At 43.9% G+C, this 23873-nt stretch overlaps 2 protein-coding genes across 4 annotated transcripts in view; both read left to right on the top strand.

The window, feature by feature from the left end:
* Nucleotides 1-280: 280 nt before the first annotated feature.
* Nucleotides 281-23873, top strand: part of LOC111946428 (NLR family CARD domain-containing protein 3-like) — a 104390-nt gene continuing 80797 nt past the window's right edge. Inside the window, exon 1 of the mRNA XM_078934974.1 lies at nt 281-447. The gene's annotated coding sequence lies outside the window, so the exon portion shown is untranslated. The remainder of the gene's footprint in view (nt 448-23873) is intronic.
* LOC110013589 (NACHT, LRR and PYD domains-containing protein 12-like) lies at nt 3951-22284 on the top strand. 3 transcript variants are annotated; one of them, XM_023962062.2, is made up of 7 exons: nt 3998-4250; nt 4338-6183; nt 8769-8945; nt 16661-16834; nt 19273-19449; nt 20480-20653; nt 20970-22284. In XM_023962062.2, the coding sequence occupies exons 2-7, from the start codon at nt 4358-4360 to the stop codon at nt 20980-20982; spliced, it is 2541 nt and encodes an 846-aa protein (XP_023817830.2). In that variant the 5' UTR covers nt 3998-4250; nt 4338-4357; the 3' UTR covers nt 20983-22284. The 3 variants fall into 3 exon arrangements, with proteins under 3 accessions (XP_078791357.1, XP_078791353.1, XP_023817830.2); XM_078935231.1 differs by lacking the exon at nt 20970-22284 and having other exon boundaries at nt 3951-4250; nt 4341-6183; nt 19273-20608; XM_078935227.1 differs by lacking the exon at nt 20970-22284 and having other exon boundaries at nt 3951-4250; nt 19273-20608.

The raw sequence follows: 23873 nt of genomic DNA, 5'->3' as shown, positions 1-23873 counted from the left end.
ATCCTGTTTGAGGAGTTTTGGGTCAAAGCAAAAGAAAATGAGAAGAAAAGAGAAATGATGGTAAATGGAAACAGAGTTTAAAAGTCTGTTTTTTCTGATCCAGTTCCCTCAGACTTCCATCATGATGTGATGTTTAGAGAAAAAAGGAAGAGAAAAAAAACTCCAAATCTGTTGATGTTTGACAGAAGAAAACAATCAAATCATAAATCCAGTCAATGATTACACACCAACCAAGCATCTGTTGACTGCAAGTCGGATTAATCAAATTTAAGATCTGCTTCAGGGTCAGACCATGTCCTTCATGTCCAAAGTCCACAGGAATCTGCTTCCTGGCTGCATTCAGAACCGGTTTGAAACTGGAGCCGGTTGGACTTCAGGGACACAAAACTGTTCAGAAAATCCAGAGGAAGAAGTCAAAGAAAGAACAGCTGCATTTGTGACAGAGGGGTGAGTTGATGGAACAGCTGGGATGGAAAGAATATGGATGTTTTCATTTCAAAGGCTTTCAGAAGAAGTTCTTGAATGTTAGGACTCAGCTGGGAGCCTCTTTGTTGGAATCCTAAAGGATCCTGGCTGAGATCAGATCAGATTGATCCAGCATTAGTTTGGAGTTCTGGATCATGAAGTGATGAAATTATTTGGAGGAGTTGAAAGGAGGATCAATCATCTGAGCTTCAGCTTTTTCAATCCCATTTGATCTGGTTGTGATTTTTCTGTCTTCGATTCTTTTTTTTCTTTCAACCAAACAAAGAAACAAAGTGAAGATCTTCACTTCTGCAGGAGGAGACCATGAGCTCCTCTGAAAACAGACAGAGGCTTTTGAATTCTTCAAACACTGACCTCTGCAGGGCAGAATAGGAAGTGCAGCTTGATGTCTTCTTCAGATGAAACTACAGGCTCTCATGTGAGGAAGAACATCTGAACAGCTTTGATCCTTTTTTGCTGCTTTTGCTCTGATGTTGCTTCAATTCTGCTTCAAGTCGTTTGGATTTCAACTCCTTTCATGTTATTTTTCAGAGCGGCTCGACTTGATTTTGGACATGAAGAAAAACAGGTCAAAGATCAAATGTCAGTGAAGAAACTCCAAGCTCATCCAGATGTTTAGTTTTAGTCCAGAAAAACATCAGAAAAGAGAAGTTGGTTCAGATCCACAGAGTCCTGCAGGGATCAGAGTCCTGATGCTGCAGACAGAACGTCTCAGATCATTTGAATCATCATCTGACTGAAAGAAGAAAGACTTTTCTGCTGCAGCAAACAAAGATTTGATGAAGCTGTTGAGGATTGAAAATGAGGCTCCAAGGCAGAAACTTGATCCTGATGTACAAATGATGATGAGGAGGGTTTCCTCTGCAGGTGAAGGAGGAAGGTGTGTGTGAGCTGATGTGGATCCAGTGAATCCAGCAGCATGGATCAGTGGGAGGAACCACAGGAGGGAGCCCCTCTCTCTAAAAGCAGAGATGGTAACCATGACAACCAGAGCAAAGCTCAGAGGTGAGATGAAGATCTCCAACTGTCCATGATCTTCTCCATGTCAGAGCTCAGGACTCACACCAGCAACCTTCATTCTTCACAGGAACCAACCTGGACCTGGATCTGAATCCAGCTGGGGGTCCAACAGGAGTGACATGTCAAAGGTTTCTAATCCTGACTTTAAAGACATCCATTCAGGAGTGGAACAGTGAGTGTTTGTCAGAGTTTTTGGAGGCTGGATTCTAGTTGAGATGATCAACAGTTTTCAGATGAAGGACTTGAGGTCTGGTTCAGTTCTGGATCTCTCTGATCAGACTCACTTGGAGCATCATGTGTGTGATGAGATCTTTTCAGTTGAGTCTTCTGAGAGTCTCTGAGAGACATCAGAGATGTTGGAGAAGAAAACATGTTGACTGCTGACTCTGACTGACAGCAGCTCCAGTCTAATGAGAAGAATCACTGCAGACTCCTAGGATTCAGATTTTCATGCTTTCCAAACATCACATTGTTCTAGTTTGACTTTCTGCTCTCAGAATTTCTACATTTCTACATGGAGAATTGGAATCAGCTTTTCTAGAAAAAAGTTTGGATTGACTGACAGAAAATGCTGAAAGCTGGAAACTGTTGATCCAAACATGTCATGTTATTCCAGACTAAACAGCTCAGTCTGTGTTCATGTCAAAGTCCATCAGCTGTTCATGAAGAAGCAGATCCTCCAACACTCTGATGGTTTGGTGTTTGCAGAGGTCAACAGGTCACACAGAGAGTCCAGTCTGCAGCCTCCAGCTGTGACTCCAAGAAGAGTGACCGGTCCAAAGATAAACCTCCAAACTTCAGAACTGAACCAGGACCTTCAGACTCACAGTAAGAAGCTGTTTCTAGTGAACAAAGCAGAGTTCAGCTCTCAGCAGGAACAACAATGTTCACATCAAGAACATCAGCTGATCCATCCAGGAAGGTCAACCATCTGCTGTGAGCGCTTTAGGTCTGAGAGGAAAGAAAAGAGTTGGACAACTCTTGAGGACACAGAGCTCAGTCTGTGAGGATGAAGCAAACAGCTGAACTTTTCTCTGAGCTCAGTCCAGACATGAGCTCCAAACACAGCTAACGCATCATTTAGACCAGGGGTTCCCACAGTTTTTTGGCATGTGAGCTACTTTTGAGACGACAATGTTTTAAAGCTACTGCCTAACTCATAACCCATAACTCATAACTCATAATCACATGTCATGCCGGCTCAGACCTGATCCATGAGTACATCAAGCTCAAGGCCCCAACTGACAGTGTGCTCAGAGAATGTTTCAGACAATGGAGAGCAGAGGATACAGTGCTGGAGTACAGATCCTCATGGGAGGACAAACCCCTGCATGGGATGTACCACCGGACCATAACTGAAGTGGCTGATATCAAGAAATCCTACTAATGGCTAGAAAGGGCTGGCCTACAGGATAGTACTGAAGCACTCATCCTGGCAGCTCAGGAACAAGCCCTGAGCACCAGAGCAATAGAGGCTCAGATCTACCACACCAGACAAGACCCAAGCTGTAGGCTGTGCAAAGAGGCACCTGAAACAATCCAGCACATAACTGCAGGATGTAAGATGCTGGCAGGGAAAACTTACATGGAGCGCCACAATCAAGTGGCTGGAATAATATACAGGAACATGTGTGCAGAATATGAACTGGAAACCCCAAGGTCAAAATGGGAAACACCTCCAAAGGTGGTAGAGAATGAAAGGGTACAGATCCTGTGGGACTTCCAGATCCAGACTGATAGGATGGTAATGGCGAACCAACCAGACATTGTAGTGGTGGATAAAGAACAGAGGAAAGCCGTTGTGGTGGATGTGGCAGTACCAAGCGATGGGAACATCAGGAAGAAGGAACATGAGAAACTGGAGAAATACCAGGGACTCAGAGAAGAACTGGAGAAAGCCTGGAAAGTAAAGGTGACAGTGGTGCCTGTGGTAATTGGAGCACTCGGGGCAGTAACCCCCAAGCTGGAGGAGTGGCTACAACAGATACCTGGAAAGACCTCAGAAAAGCGCAGTTTTAGGAACAGCTAAGATACTGCGCAGGACCCTCAAGCTCCCAGGCCTCTGGTAGAGGAGCCGAGCTTGGAGGAGAAACCACCCGCAGGAGGGGCCATTTTTTTTATATAGATAGATAGATGGATAGATATGCAGTGGTATGACAAAGTTTGGGCACCCCTGGTAATTTTCAAGATTTTTCTTCATAAATCATTGGTTGTTCGGATCATCAATTTCAGTTAATATATCATATAGCAGATGAACACAGTGATATTTGAGAAGTGAAATGAAGTTTATTGGATTTAAAGAAACTGTGCAATAATTACTGGAACAAAAACAGACAGGTGCGTAAATTTGGGCACCCCAACAAAAACATGCCATCAATATTTAGTAGATACTCCTTTTGCAGAAATGACAGCTTCCAATCACTTCCTATAGCTGGATATAGCTTCTGGATTCTGATTACCCAAATTGAGCTATCCAACCATCTTCAAGCATTACCACATTGTTCTTGTCATTAAAAATGTATTTTAAATCAAAGTAGCTGTTCCTTTAAACCACTAAAATGTGACATTTCACCAAATTCATGGACGCAGGTTTGGATTCAATGAGCACATTTGAAGGATTAACTTAAAGCAAATCTGACATAATTTCTGTTTGGATCCAAATGAGAACTTTTAAAATCTGTTTCTCCTTAGTGTCCACAGAGAGAATAGGAGCGGACCCCAGTCTGCAGAAAGACCCAGAGCTGGTGAGTCAGAGCCTGATCATCTGCTGATGGATACTTCTGGAAACATGTGGAACACTCATGAAGGAGCTTTCTTCTCTGCTCTTTCAGCAGATGTTGGTCTGCAGGAGATGTTTGGAGAACATCAGATCAGTCTGAAGAGCAGAAGTGAACATGTGGCTGAAGGAACTGAAGAAGCAGGAAGAGAAACGCTCCTCAACAGGGTCTACACTGAGCTCTACATCACAGAGGAACTGAGACCAGAGGGTCACACCCAACATGAGGTGATGCAGCTGGAGACAACCACCAAGACCAACCAGCTCCATGACACTGCAATCAAGAACCCAGACATCTTCAAAGTCTTCCCTGACCAACACAGATCCATCAGAGTGGTTCTGACCAGCGGAGTTGCTGGAGCTGGAAAAAGCTTCTCAGTGCAGAAGTTCACTCTGGACTGGGCCGAGGGCTTGGAGAACCAAGACATCAGTGCTGTGGTTCCTCTGTCCTTCAGGGAGATGAACTTGATCAGAGATGAGCAGCACAGTCTTCTCACTCTGATCCAGCTGTTCCATCCAACACTCCAGAAGATCCCAGCAGAACAGCTGTCTGTCTGCAAACTTCTGTTCATCTTTGATGGTCTGGATGAAAGCAGACTTTCTCTGGACTTCAACAACAGTCCGTTGGTGTCTGATGTCACACACAAGTCCTCAGTCAACGTGCTGCTCACTCACCTCATCCAGGGACGTCTGCTGCCCTCAGCTCTGGTCTGGATCCCTTCCAGACCTGCAGCAGCCAATCAGATCCCTCCTTCATGTGTGGACAGACTGACAGAAGTACGAGGCTTCAATGATGCTCAGAAGGAGGAGTACTTCAGGAGGAGGTTCCCAGATGAAGAGCTGTCCAGCAAAATCATCTCCCACATCAAGGGCTCCATGTCCCTCTACATCATGTGTGAAGTTCCAGTCTTCTGCTGGATCACTGCTGTGGTTCTGGAGAACCTGCTGACCACAGAGCAGAGAGGAGAGCTGCCCACCACCCTGACTGACATGTACTCCCACTTCCTGATGGTCCAGACAAAGAGGAAGAAGAACAAGTACCAGCAGGAACATCAGACAAGTCCACAAGAGCTGACAGAGACTGACAGGGAAGTTCTTCTGAAGCTGGGGAGGCTGGCATTTGAACATCTGGAGAAAGGAAACATCATTTTCTACCAAGAAGACCTGCAGCAGTGTGGTCTGGATGTCACAGAGGCCTCAGTGTACTCTGGAGTTTGTACTGAGATCTTCAGAAGAGAGTGTGGGATCTTCCAGAAACCGGTCTACAGCTTTGTTCATCTGAGCGTTCAGGAGTTTCTGGCTGCAGTCTACATGTTCCACTGTTACTCCAGGAGGAAGGTAAAGGTCATTAAGGACTTTCTAAAGGACAACATGGAGAACCCATCCCTGGATGAGTTTCTGAGTGGAGTCATAAAGAAATCCCTGCAGAGTAAAACTGGACACCTGGACCTGCTGGTTCGCTTCCTTCATGGTCTCTCTGTGGAGTCCAACCAGAGACTCTTAGGAGGCCTGCTGGGTCAGACAGAGAAGGATCTAGGAACCATCCAGAGACTCCTAGGAGGCCTGCTTGGACAGAGAAAAAAGAATCCAGAAACCATCAAGAGAGCCATCAACAACCTGAAGAAGATCAACAGTGAAGGAGTTTCTCCTGACAGAAGCATCAACATCTATCACTGTCTGATGGAGATGAAGGACCTCTCAGTTCATCAGGAGATCCAAGAGTTCCTGAAGTCAGAGAACAAATCAAAGAAGAAACTCTCAGAGATCGACTGCTCAGCTCTGGCCTACACTCTACAGATGTCAGAGGAGGTTCTGGATGAGCTGGACCTGAACCAGTACAATACATCAGCTGAGGGTAAACGGAGACTGATCCCAGTTGTAAGGAACTGCAGAAAGTTCAGGTGAGTCCAGAAGTTTTTATTTGATTTGATTTGAAATTGTTTATTTCAAGCAATCAAATAAGATTAATGCACAAAAACATTACAATCATCAGTTATACATTCATACAATGACGTATCAAACTTAGGATAATTAGACATTACTTAAGAAGAAGTAATTGCGATGATAAATCAGATCAGTGTTCAGATTGATTCACAAAGAAGGAAAGGTTTGAAAATGATTAGAAATAAAACACATGGCCATCGGCGGTTTCCCCGGCCGGTTGGCTGCCTCGGTCCCGTCGAGGCCTGACCAGAGCTCTTCTAGGGCCGGCGTTTGGGGGTGGGGGCCTGGGCTTGCTCCGGGGGGGGGGGGGGGGCGACGCTTTCTGGCTCCTCTCTCTCTGTGTGGGGTGGGTGGTGCTGGGCCTGGGGTGTCGGCGCCTCCGGGGGTGGGGCCCCTGGGCTGGGTGGGCCTGGCCCCCTTGCTGGGGGGGGGTGGCGGGAGACAGCTGTTTGACCACCAACTTACCCCCTTCCTCATATAACCTCATATTAGGGTGAGGGGGTGGGGGGCTTAGCCTGCGATGAGCCTTGGGGGGGGGGGGGGGGAGGGTTACTAGGCAGTGGCCCCCCTCCTATGGTTGCCGTATGGAGTGGGCCCCCCCTCTTTCGGTTTTATTTGCACCTTAGACATGTAGGGTCCTTGGTAGGGGGGTGCTTGGACATCACTGCCAGCAAGCAGCAGATGTCCTCTTGGCACCCTACCCGCCAATTTTAACCGCACCTTAGACATTTAGGGCCCCTTGGTGGGGAGGGTGAGGGGACGTCACTGTGAGTAATCAGGAGATGTCCCCTTAGTGCCCTTCCCGCCAATTTTTAACTGCACCCCCCTTAGTACACACACCCCTCCCCCCTCAATATATACATCCCAACATAAACACACACACATGCACACACACACCCTCTCAAACACACCTACACGCACACACATTTTGCAAGGAAGGTGGGACCTAGGACCATCTGTCCCCTACCTCTTCCCAGGTGGGGGGTACGGGCCCCTTTGCGACGGCGGCCGTGTCCCCGGGGTGCCGGCTTCCTGGGCCCGGCGGTGCTCTCTCCGCGCGGTGGGGGGTTCACATTACATCTGAGCCGGGGGTGTTCGTGTCCCTCGGGGGTGCGTTCTGGACCTTGCTCCTGAGCGCTGGGCCCCGCCAAATTTCCAACTGTGGCCGAGCCTGGTCGGGCCATATTTACAACACCCCTTGTGGGCCCTCTTTTTTCCCCGGGGTTCCCCCCTCCTGGGCGGGGGCGGCGGGCCAACCGTGGGCCGGGCGGATGGCTGCCTGGAGTGCGGAGCGGGTCTCCCTTGGGGGGTCCTGGCTCGTACCTGGGGTTGGGGCGGGGGGATGCCTGGAACCCCTGGGTGGTGGTGGGGTGCTCGTCTGGGGCTGTGGGCGTCCTTCTCCGGTGGGGCTCTGCGTTGGGCTCTCCCGGCGCAGCGGGGGGGCTGCTCTCCTGGTTGGGCTGGGGCGGCGCTCTCTTTCCCTCCGTGCCTCCCTGCTCTCTGGCTCTGGGGGCCTTGCGGCGGTCCTGCTGGCCCTGGCCTGGGTGGCGGGCTTGGTCGCCCGGACGGCGGTTGTTCCCTGCCGGTTCCCGTGTGGCGTTGGGGGGATTCCGGCTGCCGCTGCTGCTGCGGTGGGGGTCTTGGGGTGGGGATGGCTGGGCACTCTCCCTCCTTCTTTTCACGTTCCACCATCCATTTTAGAAGAACATAAACACTCACCTGAGCACAGGTGTTAGCTCACCTTTGCACTAACAGTTTGCATGATTGAATGACTGAAATATTTCACACTAGTTGGTTTTAAGGCATAAGTATGCGTGTGAACACTATCTGTTTTGTGTACATGTCGACAGGTGGACATTTTTGCAGCTAGCAGGTGTGTTTATAACATTTGTGTGTGAGTGGACAGGCACCGCCCTTTTTGTACTACATTTGAACCTTACCATAATGATTAACAACCAGTAAACTTATTGCTTTATGCTGCTTCATGGTCTTACCCCCCTTCCCTTCCTATTATCACCCTCCTACCCCCCCTCTCTCTAACGTCCCTCTCTCTTCTTCCCCTCTTTCCTTTTCCGTCCGGTCCAACACCAAAGATTTTCAAACATGATTGAAATTAATAAAGTTTGGCCTCAATTACAAAAGGGGTTTATTCAGACATACCTTTGGTTTGTCTGAAGATTAATAACCCCTCTTGTTAAAGTAAAATATGTCCAACACAAGAGGCCCTCAGCTCTCATCTGTCTGCCCAGCTGTTGGACAGGACAAGTTAGAAAAAAAAAAAAAAAAGAAAAAAAAGAAAAAAAAAGAAATAAAACACATGAAAGACGTAAATCAGTTTGTTTTTCACACAGATTACGTTTTCTTAGCTGTCCAAACTAAATCCACACAGAACCTTCTGAAACGTTTGAACACAATGCAGATGGTCCAGAATGAAAGGATGTCTTGATTTCCACAATGGTAAATGGCGTATACATGTATAGCGCTTCCCTACCTCCCTTGAAATCATAAAATCACCTGTTTCTGTCTTTGTTTCTCTTTACAGACTTTCAGAACCATGTGGACTCTCAGAGACTCACTATGAAATTGTGGCCTCAGCTCTGAAGTCCAACCCGTCCCACCTGACAAAACTGGACCTGAGCAGAAACAACCTGGAGAATTCATCCTTGAAGGTTCTCTGTTCTGGACTAGAGAGTCCAAACTGCAGACTGCAGACTCTGAGGTCAGAACATTGAAGCTGCTGGTTGGTTCATTTCTACATTTGTAGTTCTTGACTGAAGCTGAAAGGTTTGGATTAAAAGATTTTCTGGATTTTCCAGAAATTGAAAATCTTTGATTCTTTGAGGAGTCTGCAGTGGCAACAAAAGGTTCAGCTGTTAAAACATTTGATAGATTTCTGAGCTTAAAGAGTCAGAAAACAAACATGATCTCAAACTAATGACAGACTAGTCCTCCTGGTCAAACCTGCTGAAAGGCCAAAGTTCAAATCACAGCAGAGCACGTGAGCATGCACGTGCACACACACACACACAGACACAAGTGTGAGTGCAGACTAGAGAGGAAAATCAGAGAAAGGAGAGTTTTGGTGAAGAAATGAAAAAATCGAGTAAACATGCAGAGGCAGATTGCAGCAGGGTTCTCTTAAGAAGTCTAGAAAAACAGGAAAACAAAAACTTGTTTCATACAAAAAAATAAAGCAGGGATGAGGGCAAAAAAAGCATACCGGTACATATTTGTTTGACTTCAGATCACTTCACCTTCCTTGTGTTTGCTTCAAACTGGCACTCCTTCTGCCTATTTCTCTCTCCACTCAAACTCTTCCTTCCTCTGCCATTGTGAGAATGCGGTACCTCCTCATATACCTCTTTTTGCCACTCCCACCTAATTAGGCATTCTACTCAGAAGAAACAATTATTTCAATTAACAATATATTTCACATGTCCTTCATTTAATTTCACATTTATTTTCACATTTATTTAAACTTGGGCAAGACACTTCACCCTCCTTGCCTCCAGTGTGACTCCACTGGTGTGTGAATGTGCATGAATGATCCCGGTGATGGTCAGAGGGGCAGTAGGCGCGAAATGGCAGCCACGCCTCTGTCAGCCTGCCCCAGGGCAGGCTGACAGAGGCTTACCATCACCAAGTATGAATAAGGAGTGATTGAATAATGGACAAAATGTAAGCGCTTTGAGTGTCTTGAGAAGCGCAGATAAATCCAATCCATTATTATTATTATTATTATAAACTATACAGTGAAAATCCAAAAACAAACATGTTAAATTAGGAACAGCTGTTTCAAAGACTGACAAAATTATATAACAGACAAAACAAATCCCTCCGTTTGGCTGTCAATGAGGGGGTCGTGGCTTAGACGCCGGGCTGAAGAGGTGCCATGAGTAAACATTTGTATGTGCGTGTATGCCAAAAACTAGTGATGACCAAGTGTGAACCCGCCATCAGTGTGTGAATGTGTGTGTGACTGGGTGAATGGGTCTGTGACTGTAAAGCGCTTTGTCCTTGTAGGAAGAAAGGCGCTGTACAAGTATACGCCATTTACCATTTACCAACCCGAGGTCTAAACTGTGAAAAATGAAGAGAAAGTTGTAAGAAAGGATATAAGTATAAGTATAAGCTTATATAATCCCACCCCTACTGAGTTCATTCATTTGATAGTTTTACAGTGTTTTAAATCCGGTTCTGATCAGATAGATTCTCTTCAAGTAACAAAATCCAGTGCCACGTAATGATTGATTCATTCATGATTTCAGTAAACAGTAACGGTACTGATTTGTAATAATCATTGATTATCATTAGAACACATGATAACATTAAACCAGTAATTATTGCTACACATTGCAGATCATGTAAACAAAATCAATGGCTTATTGGTTGCAATTCAAACCTTTCAGTTATCATTATTGCACATTACAATGTAATACTCATTAGTTGTAATTAAAAGAGCTTTGATTATTTCACCATTATCAAGTTCACACATGTATTTGGAATTATTCAAACACCTGTTGATCCTTAAACCCTCTTATCTTCATACCCTGAAATTAGACTTTCATAATACCTTTTCTTGAATATTTGAATATTTGAACAGTTTTTGAGCTCATTACTTAAACCGTTCCAAAGTTTAGTGCCACACACCGACACACAGAAACTTTTCTTTGTGGTTCTTCTCAGTTTGATCTTGAAGTTCCTATATCCCCTCACTTTGTAGCCTCCTTCATTTTCTAAGAACTGTTTTTGGATATTGAATGGTAACGATTTCCCACTGGCTCTGTATAAAAGTTGTGCAGTGTAAAAAATCAACAAGGTCATGCAGTTTTAAAAGTCTAGATTGATAAAATAGATTGTTTGTATGATCAAGATATCCGGCTTTATGTACAATTCTGACGGCTCGTTTTTGAAGTAAAAAGAGAGGATGTAGTGAGCTCTTATAATTATTCCCCCAAATTTCTATACATTAAGTGAAATATATTAATATTAAAGAACAGTACAATAAATATCTACTGTTGTATCTTAATATATGTTTAGATTTATTTACGATTGAAATTTGTTTTGAGACTTTAGTTTGTATGTGTCTCTGTGCCGGTCCCAAGCCCGGATAAATAGAGAGGGTTGCGTCAGGAAGGGCATCCGGCGTAAAAATTGCCAAAATAACCATGCGAATCATCCACAACACTTTTGACATACCGGATCGGTCGAGGCCCGGGTTAACAACGACCGCCACCGATGCTGTTAACCTACAGGGTGTCGGTGGAAATTTGACTACTGTTGGTCGAAGAAAGAGGGGAGGCAGAAGGGTCCGTGGCCAGAGAGAGAAGGGAAAAGGCAGGAACATAGGTTTGAGAATAGGGACTCTTAACGTTGGCACAATGACAGGGAAAGGCAGAGAGCTGGCAGACATGATGGAGAGAAGGAAGGTAGATGTACTGTGTGTGCAGGAGACAAGGTGGAAGGGCAGCAAGGCACGTAGTATTGGAGGAGGATACAAACTGTTCTATCATGGTGTTGATAGGAAGAGAAACGGGGTAGGAGTGATTCTGAAGGGGGAGTTTGTAAACAGTGTTCTAGAGGTGAAAAGAGTCTCAGACAGGATGATGAGCCTAAAGTTAGAAATTGAAGGGGTGATGGTGAATGTAGTCAGTGGGTATGCGCCACAGGTTGGCTGTGAGTTAGAAGTGAAGGAGAGATTCTGGAGTGAGTTGGATGAGGTCATAGAGGGTATCCCCAGAGGAGAGAGAGTTGTTATTGGAGCAGACTTTAATGGCCATGTTGGTGAGGGCAATAGAGGTGATGAGGAGGTGATGGGCAGGTTTGGTGTGAAGGAAAGGAATCTGGAGGGACAGATGGTGGTGGACTTTGCGAAGAGGATGGAAATGGCTGTAGTCAACACTTACTTCCAGAAGAGAGAGGAACATAGAGTGACATACAGAAGTGGAGGTAGGAGTACTCAGGTGGACTACATCCTATGCAGACGAGGTCATTTGAGAGAGGTTATTGACTGCAAAGTGGTGGTAGGAGAGAGTGTAGCCAGACAGCACCGCATGGTGGTGTGTAAGATGACTCTGGAGGTCAGGAAGAAGAAGAGAGGGAAAACAGAAAAGAAGACCAAGTGGTGGAAGCTACAGAATGAAGAAACTTTTGAGGAATTTAGGCAGAAGTTGAGACAGGTCCTGGGTGGTCAGGATGAGCTTCCAGATGACTGGGAAACTACAGCAGAGATTATCAGGGAAACAGGTAGGAAAGTGCTAGGTGTGTCATCTGGAAAGAGGAAAGACGGTAAAGAGACTTGGTGGTGGAATGAGGAAGTACAGGAATGCGTCCAGAGGAAGAGGTTGGCTAAAAGGAAGTGGGATGTAGAAAGGACTGAGGAAGGTAGACAGGAGTACAAGGAAGCGCAGCGTAGAGTGAAGAGAGAGGTGGCAAAGGCCAAACAGAAAGCTTACGATGAACTATATGACAGGTTAGACACAAAGGAAGGAGAAAAGGACTTGTTCAGGCTAGCCAGACAGAGAGACAGAGATGGGAAGGACGTGCAACAGATAAAGGTGATTAAGGACAGAGACGGAAAGGTGCTAACAACCCAGGAGAGTGTACAGAAAAGATGGAAGGAGTATTTTGAGGAGCTGATGAACGTGAAAAATGACAGGGAAAGAAGGGAGGAAGATGTGGTTGTTGTGGAGCAGGAAGTAGCAGAGATTGGAAAGGATGAGGTTAGGAAGGCTCTGAAAAGGATGAAGAGCGGAAAGGCCGTTGGTCCTGATGACGTACCTGTGGAGGTATGGAAGTGCTTAGGAGAGACAGCAGTGGAATTTCTAACAAGGTTGTTCAATAGGATTCTAGAGAGTGAGAAGATGCCTGAGGAATGGAGGAGAAGCGTTCTGGTTCCGATCTTTAAGAACAAGGGTGACACGCAGAACTGCAGCAACTATAGAGGAATAAAGTTGATGAGCCACACAATGAAGCTGTGGGAAAGAGTAGTGGAAGCCAGGCTTAGGAAAGAGGTGGAGATTTGTGAGCAGCAGTATGGTTTCATGCCCCGTAAGAGCACCACTGATGCCATTTTTGCTTTGAGAATGTTGATGGAAAAGTACAGAGAAGGTCAGAAGGAGCTGCATTGTGTGTTCGTAGATTTAGAGAAGGCGTATGACAGGGTGCCGAGGGAGGAGCTGTGGTACTGTATGAGGTCGTCTGGAGTGGCAGAGAAGTATGTCAGAGTAGTTCAGGACATGTATGAGAGAAGTATGACGGTGGTGAGATGTGCTGTAGGTCAGACAGAGGAGTTCAAGGTGGAGGTGGGACTACACCAAGGATCAGCTTTGAGTCCTTTTTTGTTTGCTATGCTGATGGACAGGCTGACAGACGAGGTAAGACAGGAATCTCCCTGGACAATGATGTTTGCGGATGACATTGTAATCTGCAGTGAGAGTAGAGAGCAGGTGGAGGAACAGCTAGAGAGGTGGAGGTTTGCTCTGGAAAGAAGAGGCATGAAGGTCAGTCGTAGTAAGACAGAATACATGTGTCTGAACGAGAGGGATCAAGGTAGAAGCGTTAGGTTACAGGGGGCTGAGGTGAAGAAGGTGCAGGAGTTTAAGTACTTGGGGTCAACAGTTCAGTGTGATGGGGAGTGTGGAAAAGAGGTGAAGAGGCGAGTGCAGGCAGGTTGGAGCGGGTGGAGGAAAGTGTCAGGAGTGTTGTGTGACAGAAGAGTGTCAGCAAGACTCAAAGGAAAGGTGTACAAGACAGTGGTGAGACCAGCTCTGCTCTATGGGTTAGAGACGGTAGCAGTGAGACAGAGACAAGAGGGTGATATGGAGGTAGCGGAGATGAAGATGTTGAGGTTCTCTTTAGGAGTGACCAGGTTAGACAGGATAAGGAACGAGTACATCAGAGGGACGGCTCATGTTGCCTGTGTTAGCGACAAAGTCAGAGAAGCAAGACTGAGATGGTTTGGACATGTTCAGAGGAGGGATAGTGGATATATTGGTAGAAGGATGTTGGAGATGGAGCTGCCTGGCAGGAGGGCAAGAGGACGGCCAAAGAGGAGATACATGGATGTCTTGACAGAGGACATGAAGTTGGCTAATGTTAGGGTAGAAGATGTTCATGATAGAGTGAGGTGGAAAAGGATGATTCGCTGTGGCGACCCCTGATGGGAAAAGCCGAAAGAGAAAGAAGAAGTTTGTATGTGTCTGATGTGTTGCTTCCAATTTTGTTTGTCATCTATAAAAACCCCTTAAGAATTTGATTTCCAGAACACTTTCGACTAAGACATTATTTATTTCAATTGAGAGCTCTTTATTTGCGTTGTAGTTTCCAAAAAACATCCCTTTGGTTTTATCTAGGTTCAAAGATAATTTGTTGTAATCCATCCATAATTTTATTTTGTTTAACTCTGTGTTTACCACATTGATAAGTTCCCTATGATTGTCTGTAGAATAGAACATGTTTGTGTCATCAGCAAATAATGAGTTTAATAAGCTTTGAAACATTGAATATATCATTTATGTAAATATTGAATAGCAGCGGGCCCAGAATTGATCCTTGTGGGACACCACAACTTATCTCTTTGGTTTCTGATGTATATTCATCAATCTTGACAAATTGTTTTCTTCTCGTTAAAAAGCTTTTGACCCAAGTTAGCGCTAGTCCTCTTATCCCAGACACTTCCAGTTTGTCAAGTAGGATGTCATGATTGAGAGTGTCAAATGCTTTTTTTAAGTCAATGAAAATTCCAGCTGCATATTTCTTTTTGTCCAGAGCATTTGTGAATTCCTCCACAGCATCAATGATAGCCAATGAGGTTGATCTTTTTTCTCTAAAACCATATTGGTTATCATTTATAATGTTGTGTTTTTCAATAAATAAAGCTAATTTTTCATTAAATATTTTTTCTAAAATGTTTGAGAATTGTGGAAGAAGAGAGACAGGTCTAGTTTGTAAATTGGTGTTTGTCTCCACTCTTATAGATGAGAATCACTTTGGCTATTTTCATTTGGTTTGGGAATCTCCCAGTTCGTAATGATAAGTTACATATGTATGTTAGAGGCTTAGATACACTATAAATGACTTTTTTCACCACCTACATATATGTATACTCACAAATTTTTGAGTTTTTACTCTTGAATTTATTCACAATTGATATCAGCTCATTGCACAAGGTTTAAATGGAACTGATCAAACAGCTTGGCATTCTGTTTTGTTCTCTTTTGAAACTTAAAAGCTTTTACTTTAATATTCAGTTTAGTTTCTAATATAAATGCCTTGTCTTAGATATCTGAAAATGGTTGCATCATGGTCTTTTGTATCTTTCAGTGCATCTTTTCTTTAGAAAGTATGATAGGAAATAAATATTTAAATCTAGACAACCTGCTGACGATTAAAAATTTCTCTTATTAGCAGAGTGTTCAATTTTGGCAAATATAGTTATTTGGTGATATATAGCATAGCATTATTAGCATCATTAGTATCACAGCATCAGCGTCAAACAACAGCACTGTTTGTGTATTTCTCTTTAACACAGAAGAGGATTTTCTGTGTTTATGTTTCTTAACCCTTGTGCTATCTTAGATGACCCCACCCCTACATTGATGTGTTATTCCTAACATGACAAAGGTGGATAAAGGTGGAAAGATTTCATGTAATCAATGGACACCAGTGAGGTTCACAAATAATTGAAAAAAAACAGGTTCAGAGCACTGTCTTGTGGGTCTAGATGACCCAACTCCCAATGTTAAAGTGTCTACGATAGCACAAGGGTTACCAGGGTTCTGTCTAATTTAGCTTTGATGGAAGATTCTTCAGTGTCTCTTTTCCAAGTTTTCAGAAATCAGCAGCTTTGTTTTCTCTAATTTTTATCCTCTGTAAAATATCTCTAGGGCATTTAAACTTTTTTGTTTACTTACTTAATTTAAAGTAATCTTCAATTCTCAATGAAAATTTCACTTTGTAATGTGATTATATCATTTAAAAATTCATTTTTCAATTTATGATTCAAGATGAAGACATACAATTTAATCTGACATTTTTTAAATCAAAGTAAAATCTATTAGATTTTAAATTGTCATGTTTATTTGATTCCATAATTCAATTTTTCCAACTGTCAGTCTAATCTGCATTTCTGCCATGAATTTTGGAAACGGTTTTGGTCATAACTAATTCATGATAAAAAAATTACGTTCAAGTCCTTTTCTGTTTTAACTTCTTTATAAAGTCTTTTATAATCTATTGCATTTTAATTTACTATCATGTTCTTTGGTTAAAATTCAAAAGAAATTAAAAAACAATGTGGCAATGCAGGTAAACAGTCAAGATTTAATTAGTCAGACTGTCATCAGGGCGGGACCCCACCTGACTGAATGTACCAAGTTCCTGGACCTCCAGCTGCATCACTGCTCCTGAACACAATTTTCTCTCTAATTTTAGGTTGATCTATGGCAGTTTGTCAGAGATCAGCTGTGAAACTCTAGTCTCAGCTCTGAAGAAAAACCCATCCAATCTCACAAAACTGGACCTGAGCGGGAACAACCTGCAGGATTCAGGAGTTCTTCATCTGTGTGGTTTTCTGGAGAGTCCAGACTGCAGACTGCAGACTCTGAGGTCAGACTCCATGTTTCAGTTGTGTTCAGATCAATATGGTGTGTACAGATGACTGATTGATGACATGACTACAGAACGACAATGTTACATAATTGTATTGTTGTTGTTGTGTTGTAGTTGTTTTGAATTTACTTTGATTAAAATTGTATTGATATTGCTAAATTGCCATAGTAATTTTGTTTGCTATGCAGGTAATAGAAGAAGCTTTATTATAACAGAATCAAGGTGCATTTGCCACAATGAACACAAAACAGATGAAAGACTAAAGAATAAAAATAAAAACATTCAAACAATAAAATTATGAAACAAAATCATAAAAACAATAACATAAAATGACCAAGTATAAAAATTAAAAAACTGTTATAAAACTACTGCTGACTGAAAAAATTAAAAGTTTAAAACAGGCAACTATACAAAAACCTCCAAATCTTACATTGGTGAGAGTTAAAATGATTTTGCTACTTGAATCGTTAAGACAATAATAAAACCATAGATAGAATCTCTTAAAGCTTGGAGAGTATTTTACTCTTGCTCCAACAAACAAACTACTTGTGCTGCACCAGCTGTTTTAATTAAATCTCAATAAAACACATAAGTACAGATTAATTATCTTGTCTGTACTTATAAAAGAGTTCTTTTAGCGCAAAAATGCAAATGTCTGTCCCATGTTGAGCTATAAAACAAAACTGATTATCAAAAGATAAAATAAAATGATTCACTGTTTGAGATAAAATTATTTCCAAAACCTTTGAGAGGACACTGGCTAATGCTATAGGACTAAAACTGTTGATGCAGTCAAGCTTCCCTGTCTTGTTTTTAATAACAGGCACAGGCAAAACAGACATCATCGAGGCAGGTAATACCCCATGAGTTAAAAATTCAGTAAAACAAATGTCAAGAAGCAGAAAAGTCCTCTGGCTAGCATATTTAAGTTGCTCAATGGTAACGTGATCTCCACCACATGATATGTTATGTTATCTCTGAGCATCTTGATGGCTTCTGACACTTGGTGTAAGGTTACTCTTTAAAAGAGCTGAATTGCAAGTTTGCGGCACCAACCTTTTGACAGAACACCTCACGACCTAGCTTCTCCTTAAGATACAAAGCCAAAACATCAGGGTCCAGAGCTATGGAAGCATTTCTGTAACATACTTCATAATAAAAGTCAGTACCAGAAATCTTTTTTCATTTTCATAATGAAACTGCAATTATAAAGAAGAAAATGAAAAAGCATTTTGAAGGATTGAGTTTTAATTTTATTTATGAGTCATTTGAGGCAGTTACATTGTGAAAATGAAAAAGCATTACTGTTAATCCATTTTAATGATCAAATTAAATATTTCGAATTGAATTTTGCGACATATTTACCAGATAACTTTTAGAAAATAAAATGTTAAAGACTATTTTCTTTATCATTTTAATTAAGCAATAGAATGAGTGGTGTTAAAGTAAAAAAAGGAAGAGCATGGTGGATTGCTTTTTCTTTTTCATTTTGAGTCAACAAATCCAGCTTCATTTTGAAAAAAAAAAAAAAAACAATTATGCCACACAAATGCTTCCATACATAGCTGGGTCAAACCTTGTGGCAAACACTAACTTTGCCCGGACAGTTTTGATTTTACCGGGGGCAGCTGTGTCAGTCACAGTCTCGTTGGTCACTTTCTTACTCTGTTTAAGTGACTCAGATCGTGAGGTTGTCAATACATTAGCATTGACAACCGGTCGCCGGTTCTACTTAACAACATGCATCTACTTTGGAAAGCGTATCGCAACACTTCATGGGCTTGCCCCTGTTAGCTCCAGCTCTGCATCCAGAGTAGACACAGTCATTCCGGCAACAGAATTCGCTTCCACTGTATTGCTCATGGCTGCCGTGCTCTGCTCTCGCGCTGCTCCGGAATATGGCCTGATGAGGGAAGCAGGCCCTCTCTCCGTACCTCCACCACTGCAAACAGGCAAGGCCACTGATCCTTCAGAGGTGTGGCACTCCAGCGTATTCACCCGCCGATCCACGTCAGCTGTCAGTGCGCGAAGACTGTAATTGACTTCAGCCTATAGCTGCATGGCATGCTTCATCATGCAAACATCAGCCTGCATCCTCTCCAGTTTAACAAGGAGGCTGGAGATATAGGAAATAGACATTTGAAAAGGCATTTTAGATAGATAAAGATGAGATAAAGAAAAACAATTCAATCTGATTATGATAAAGGACATTTCATTTCGTCGTCTGTGTGAACTTAATTTTAGTCACTTCTAATCCATTGCATTTTCATTTACCATCATGTTTTTGGGTCAAAATCCCCCCAAAAATTGCTAAACACTGAAAATGTCATCTGTCAGTCTGTCATCAGGGCGGGTCCCACCTGACTGGATTTACCAAGTTCCTGGACCTACAGCTGCATCACTGCTCCTGAACACACTTTTCTGTCTGATTGAAGGCTGATAGACTGCAGATTGTCAGAGATCAGCTGTAAATCTCTGGTCTCAGCTCTGAAGAAAAACCCGTCCAACCTTACAGAACTGGACCTGAGCAGGAACTGGAATCTGAAGGATTCAGGATTTCTTCATCTGTGTGGTGTCCTGGAGAGTCCAGACTGCAGACTGCAGACTCTGAGGTCAGACTCCATGTTTCAGTTGTGTTCAGATCAATATGATGACAAAGTTGTGTTGACCCACAGTGAGCAGAAATGTCCAGATTCTGCTCTGCAGCAGCATCTTCCTGCAGCTGCTTGTTCTCTTCAAAGATCTGCAGAAGAACTTCTTTTCTTCCTGCAGCTGCTTGTTTCAAAGCTGTCTGCTGACATTTGTGCTCCACAAAGTTCTGCTTGCAGCCATCAGCTCTTCTTTGTGTCTTTGCTCCAACAGACTCCTTTAAAGCGCGTGCAGAAGAAGCAGCCGTGCACGCTCACATGCACTCTGAGTCCTGCTGTGTTTCAGCAGATGCAGCTGAGAGTCCAGCGGCTGATGTTTGTGAGCAGACAGTGACAGAGTCATGCTGCAGCTGGATGCTGCTCTGACAGACACATCCTCCACAAACATCCTCACCTTTTCATCCACAAACATCAACACATCATCCATCAAAGCTCCCAGCAGCTTCTGACTCTTCATTCAGAGCTGAAGTCATGGATCAGGGATCAATGTCCAACATTTGCTGCTGACTCTTCCTCATCACTTCCTTCTTCTCTCTGCTTTGATCTGTTGGAGCTGAAAGTCTCTGCTTGAAGGGCTGCAGCAGAGAAGGACTGGAAGATCATCTCCTGAAAACTGTGATGAAGACTTTCCAGCATCATGCTGCTGAAATTCTCCCATGATTCAGTGCTGTTTGAAGAGCTGAGCAGAAAGAGGAAGTGGACTTTTTCTGCTGTTGCTGCAGAAACATCAGTTGGTTTGGATGCAGCCACAGGCTGATGTTTGACTTTCACACATCTGGACTTCTTTCCTGAAGCAGCTGCATGTTGTCCTGAATGTTCCTGAATGTTCTTCTTCTCTGCTTCTGCTGGACTCTTCTGATCTGCTGCTGTTGCTTCACATCTTTGGACTTTTTCTAAGATTTCGGATTTTCGTCAGCTCTGAACTCTTTAAAAGAAGTGAAGGATGAAAAACCTGAACTTTGTCTTTAAACTCAACTATTTGTTCTGGATTTAGGTTGGAGTTCTGCAAATTATCAAAGATCAGCTGTGCTGGTTTGATCTCAGCTATGAAGAACACCCCGTCACACCTGACAAAACTGGACCTGAGATACAACAACCTTCAGTCTTCAGATGTACAGCAGCTCCAGGATCTGGTGGAGAGTCCAAACTCCAAACTGCAGACTCTGAGGTCAGTAGAGGGTTGGAGTCAGTCCAGCTGCTTCCAGATGTTTGGTCCTAAAGTTAGTCTGAGAGCAAAGATGCAGAGTTTCCTGTGAAGCTGCAGCTTCTCAGTGAAGCTCTGAGGAGAATGATGACAGGCTTCAGGACAACAGTCAGCCAATCAGAGCAGCAGAAGCTCCAACAGGTGAAGATGACAGGAAGCTGCTGCTCTGAACAGGACTGAAGCTCCTGCTGCTCTTTCTGCTGCTGTGCTGCATCACTGACTGACAGACCAGGATCAGGAGACACTCCTTCATCTCTGTCTCTCTACTTTCTCTTTGCAGGTGGAAGGACTGATGTTCCTCCTGGAGGAGCAGAGAGGAGCAGCAGCAGCAGCAGCTGGTCTGCAGAGATGTTGTGACTGGACGGTGTTCCTGGGAGGTGGAGAGCAGAGTGATGGAGGAATCAGAGGAAGTGGAGATGAGTGTCAGAGCTGCAGCAGGAACTGATCTGAGATCAGCTCCACTGTCTCTCTGAGCATCAAGTGGACAGTTATTGTGCTGCAGCTCCCCCGGTGGACTGATGGAGAACTGCACTTCCTCTCCTCATTCTAACTTGGAGTGTTGATCTGAAACATGGGTTGGATTCAGATGTTCAGCAGCTCCAGGATCTGGAGAAAAACAGACCTGCAGACAAACAGATTCTTTTCTAGATCATCACTTTCTTCTTTGATCTACATTAGATGAACAGATGTGAGTTTGGGATGGACCAATCAAGGTTTGAGGGAATCATTGATCAGACAGAACATTTCTGGATGACATGTGTGGGTCAGGGGAAAACAGAGTCAGGCGTTGGATCCTGGTTCTGTCTCTGGAACAGGGAAAGAACCAGAACTCTGGATCACAAGATTCTGGTTCCAGATGTTTCACACTTGATTTCTGTTCACAAGAAACTCTCATTGACAAACAAACACAGAGTTTCATTCAGAAACCTCCAACATGGTCATGTGACCAGAATGTTCATGGTGTTGACACGGACAAACGCTGTGGTCACATGACTCACTGGTTTGGATTCAAGTCCTTTGAAGTCAGTTTTTGGAGCAGAAATCCCGTCTGATCTCAGTTAGTGAACAAAAGTCTCTCAGTTGAATCATTTTTCTATCATCTCTGTTCTGTTGATGATCAAATATTGACTCATTCAGTTTGAAAGACTCAGAGTTTTGGTTTGATCGTATATTCCACAGTTTTCTGACTGAAATTTATTTTTCTTTGGTGTTTTGTAAATAAAACTCTGTTCTTTTTCATGCTGACAGCATTTTTAGCTGCAGTTTTAAAGACGTTTCATCTAAATCCAGTTGAATCTCCTCATTTTATAGAATGTGTGAAACTAGTAGAAACTTCCTGAGCATAAAGCCTGTTTTCTCCAGAGGATATGAATGAACAGAGTGGATCTTTGTGAGGAATGACAGCCTCTGGATGCAGAGAATCACTTTGATGCAGCTGCTGCAACAACACCAACTGCAATGAAGCAGGAGGGAGAAGGGAGACACCTGCTGGCTGTTTGTAGAACTGCATAATAATGTCAAAAGGCTTCAAAATGAAAGCTGTCTGTAAAATTCCTGCAGCCTGTTTGGATCTAATAAATGCTCTTTTGAATCAACTCTGTGTTTGCTATTAATTTTTGTCTTCATTCTATCTTTGACTCACAAACACACTTGAATCTTTAGCCTTCCTCCTCATCCTGTTCCAGCTGTTCTAATCTTCATGTGTTTGGTTCCTTCTCAGTAGAAATGGGTTGGAAAAGAGCTTTGGAATGTTCAGGTGGTGCTGATGTCTTTCTAGATGGGGCTGGGCAGAACAGATGAGAGCACCTCCCTTCTCATTCAGAGGGGAACAGTGGACAGCAGCTGAAAGGAGGGAGTGGAAATGGGAAAAGTTCTCTGCACGTTTCTCCTTTCCAAGAACAGAGGGACACGACTCCATGAACAGCAGAAGTTAAAGAGTTGGAAAACATGCCCAAAGCTGCAGCACCACCTGCAGAAAGATGCTTCCTCTTCAGGCTCCGCCCCTCCACATCAAGAAAGATCAGAGTTTCTGCTGAGCTGCTATTGGAGCTTTTAGGGGGTCAGATCTTTAGGAACATTTGCTGTCAATGAAACCAGGAAGTAAAGGGGTTTTTAAAGATCAGATTGATGACATCATCAGTTTTGGAAACACTGGAAAATCCAGCAGAGAAACATCATGAACTTCCTGTTTGAGTCTCTTGATTTTAGGATAATCAAGCCAGAATCCAAGCAGCTCCTTCATCCTGATGAAGCTCCACCCTCTGACCTCCATCAGTCATCTCCAGGCTCCGCCCCCAGTCTGCAGCAGCATCTGCTGCCTCCATCCTCTCTCTGTGAGTCTCTGCAGATTTTTTTCTGCAGCAGCAGAATCAGAGCCAGAGAGCCAAAGAAAATGGTCTGAGAATGAACGTAAGGAAATGGGGGGGGGGGGGGGGGTGTCCTCGCATCTGCATTAGCCATGCTGATCCTGTGGACATGCGCACTGTCACCTCCTTCACCTAGTAGCTGTTGAACCTGAACTGCAGTGACATTTCTGACCGTGGAAGGCGGATCTTCCTTCGGGGTTCACTTCCCCGTTCAGACTTATGGCTGTTCTGCATTGCTGAGCTACACATACTGAATGCGCGCTCACATACACTCCTGCGCTACCACCTTCGGAGGTGTTTCCCATTTTGACCTTGGGGTTTCCAGTCCATATTCTGCACACCTGTTCTTGTATATTATTCCAGCCACTTGATTGTGGCGCTCCATGTATGCTTTACCTGCCAGCATCTTACACCCTGCAGTTATGTGCTGGATTGTTTCAGGGGCCTCTTTGCACAGCCTACACCTTGGGTCTTGTCTGGTGTGGTAGATCTGAGCCTCTATTGCTCTGGTGCTCAGGGCTTGTTCCTGGGCTGCCAGGATGAGCGCTTCGGTGCTCTCCTGTAGGCCAGCCCTTTCTAGCCATTGGTAGGACTTCTTGATATCAGCCACTTCAGTTATGGTCCGGTGGTACATCCCATGCAGGCGTTTGTCCTCCCATGAGAATCTGTCCTCCAGCACTGCATCCTCTGCTCTCCATTGCCTGAGACATTCACTGAGCACACTGTCATTTGGGGCCTTGAGCTTGATGTACTCATGGATCTTGGATGTTTCATCCTGGATAGTGGCTTCTACGCTCGCTAGTCCTCGGCCTTCTTCC

This window comes from Oryzias latipes, chromosome 2 (genome assembly GCF_053564925.1).
Source record: "Oryzias latipes strain Hd-rR chromosome 2, Olatipes_Hd-rR_3.1".
NCBI lineage: Eukaryota > Metazoa > Chordata > Actinopteri > Beloniformes > Adrianichthyidae > Oryzias > Oryzias latipes.
The sequence above is the reverse complement of the archived record's forward strand: the minus strand, read 5'-3'. Positions and strand labels throughout refer to the sequence as shown.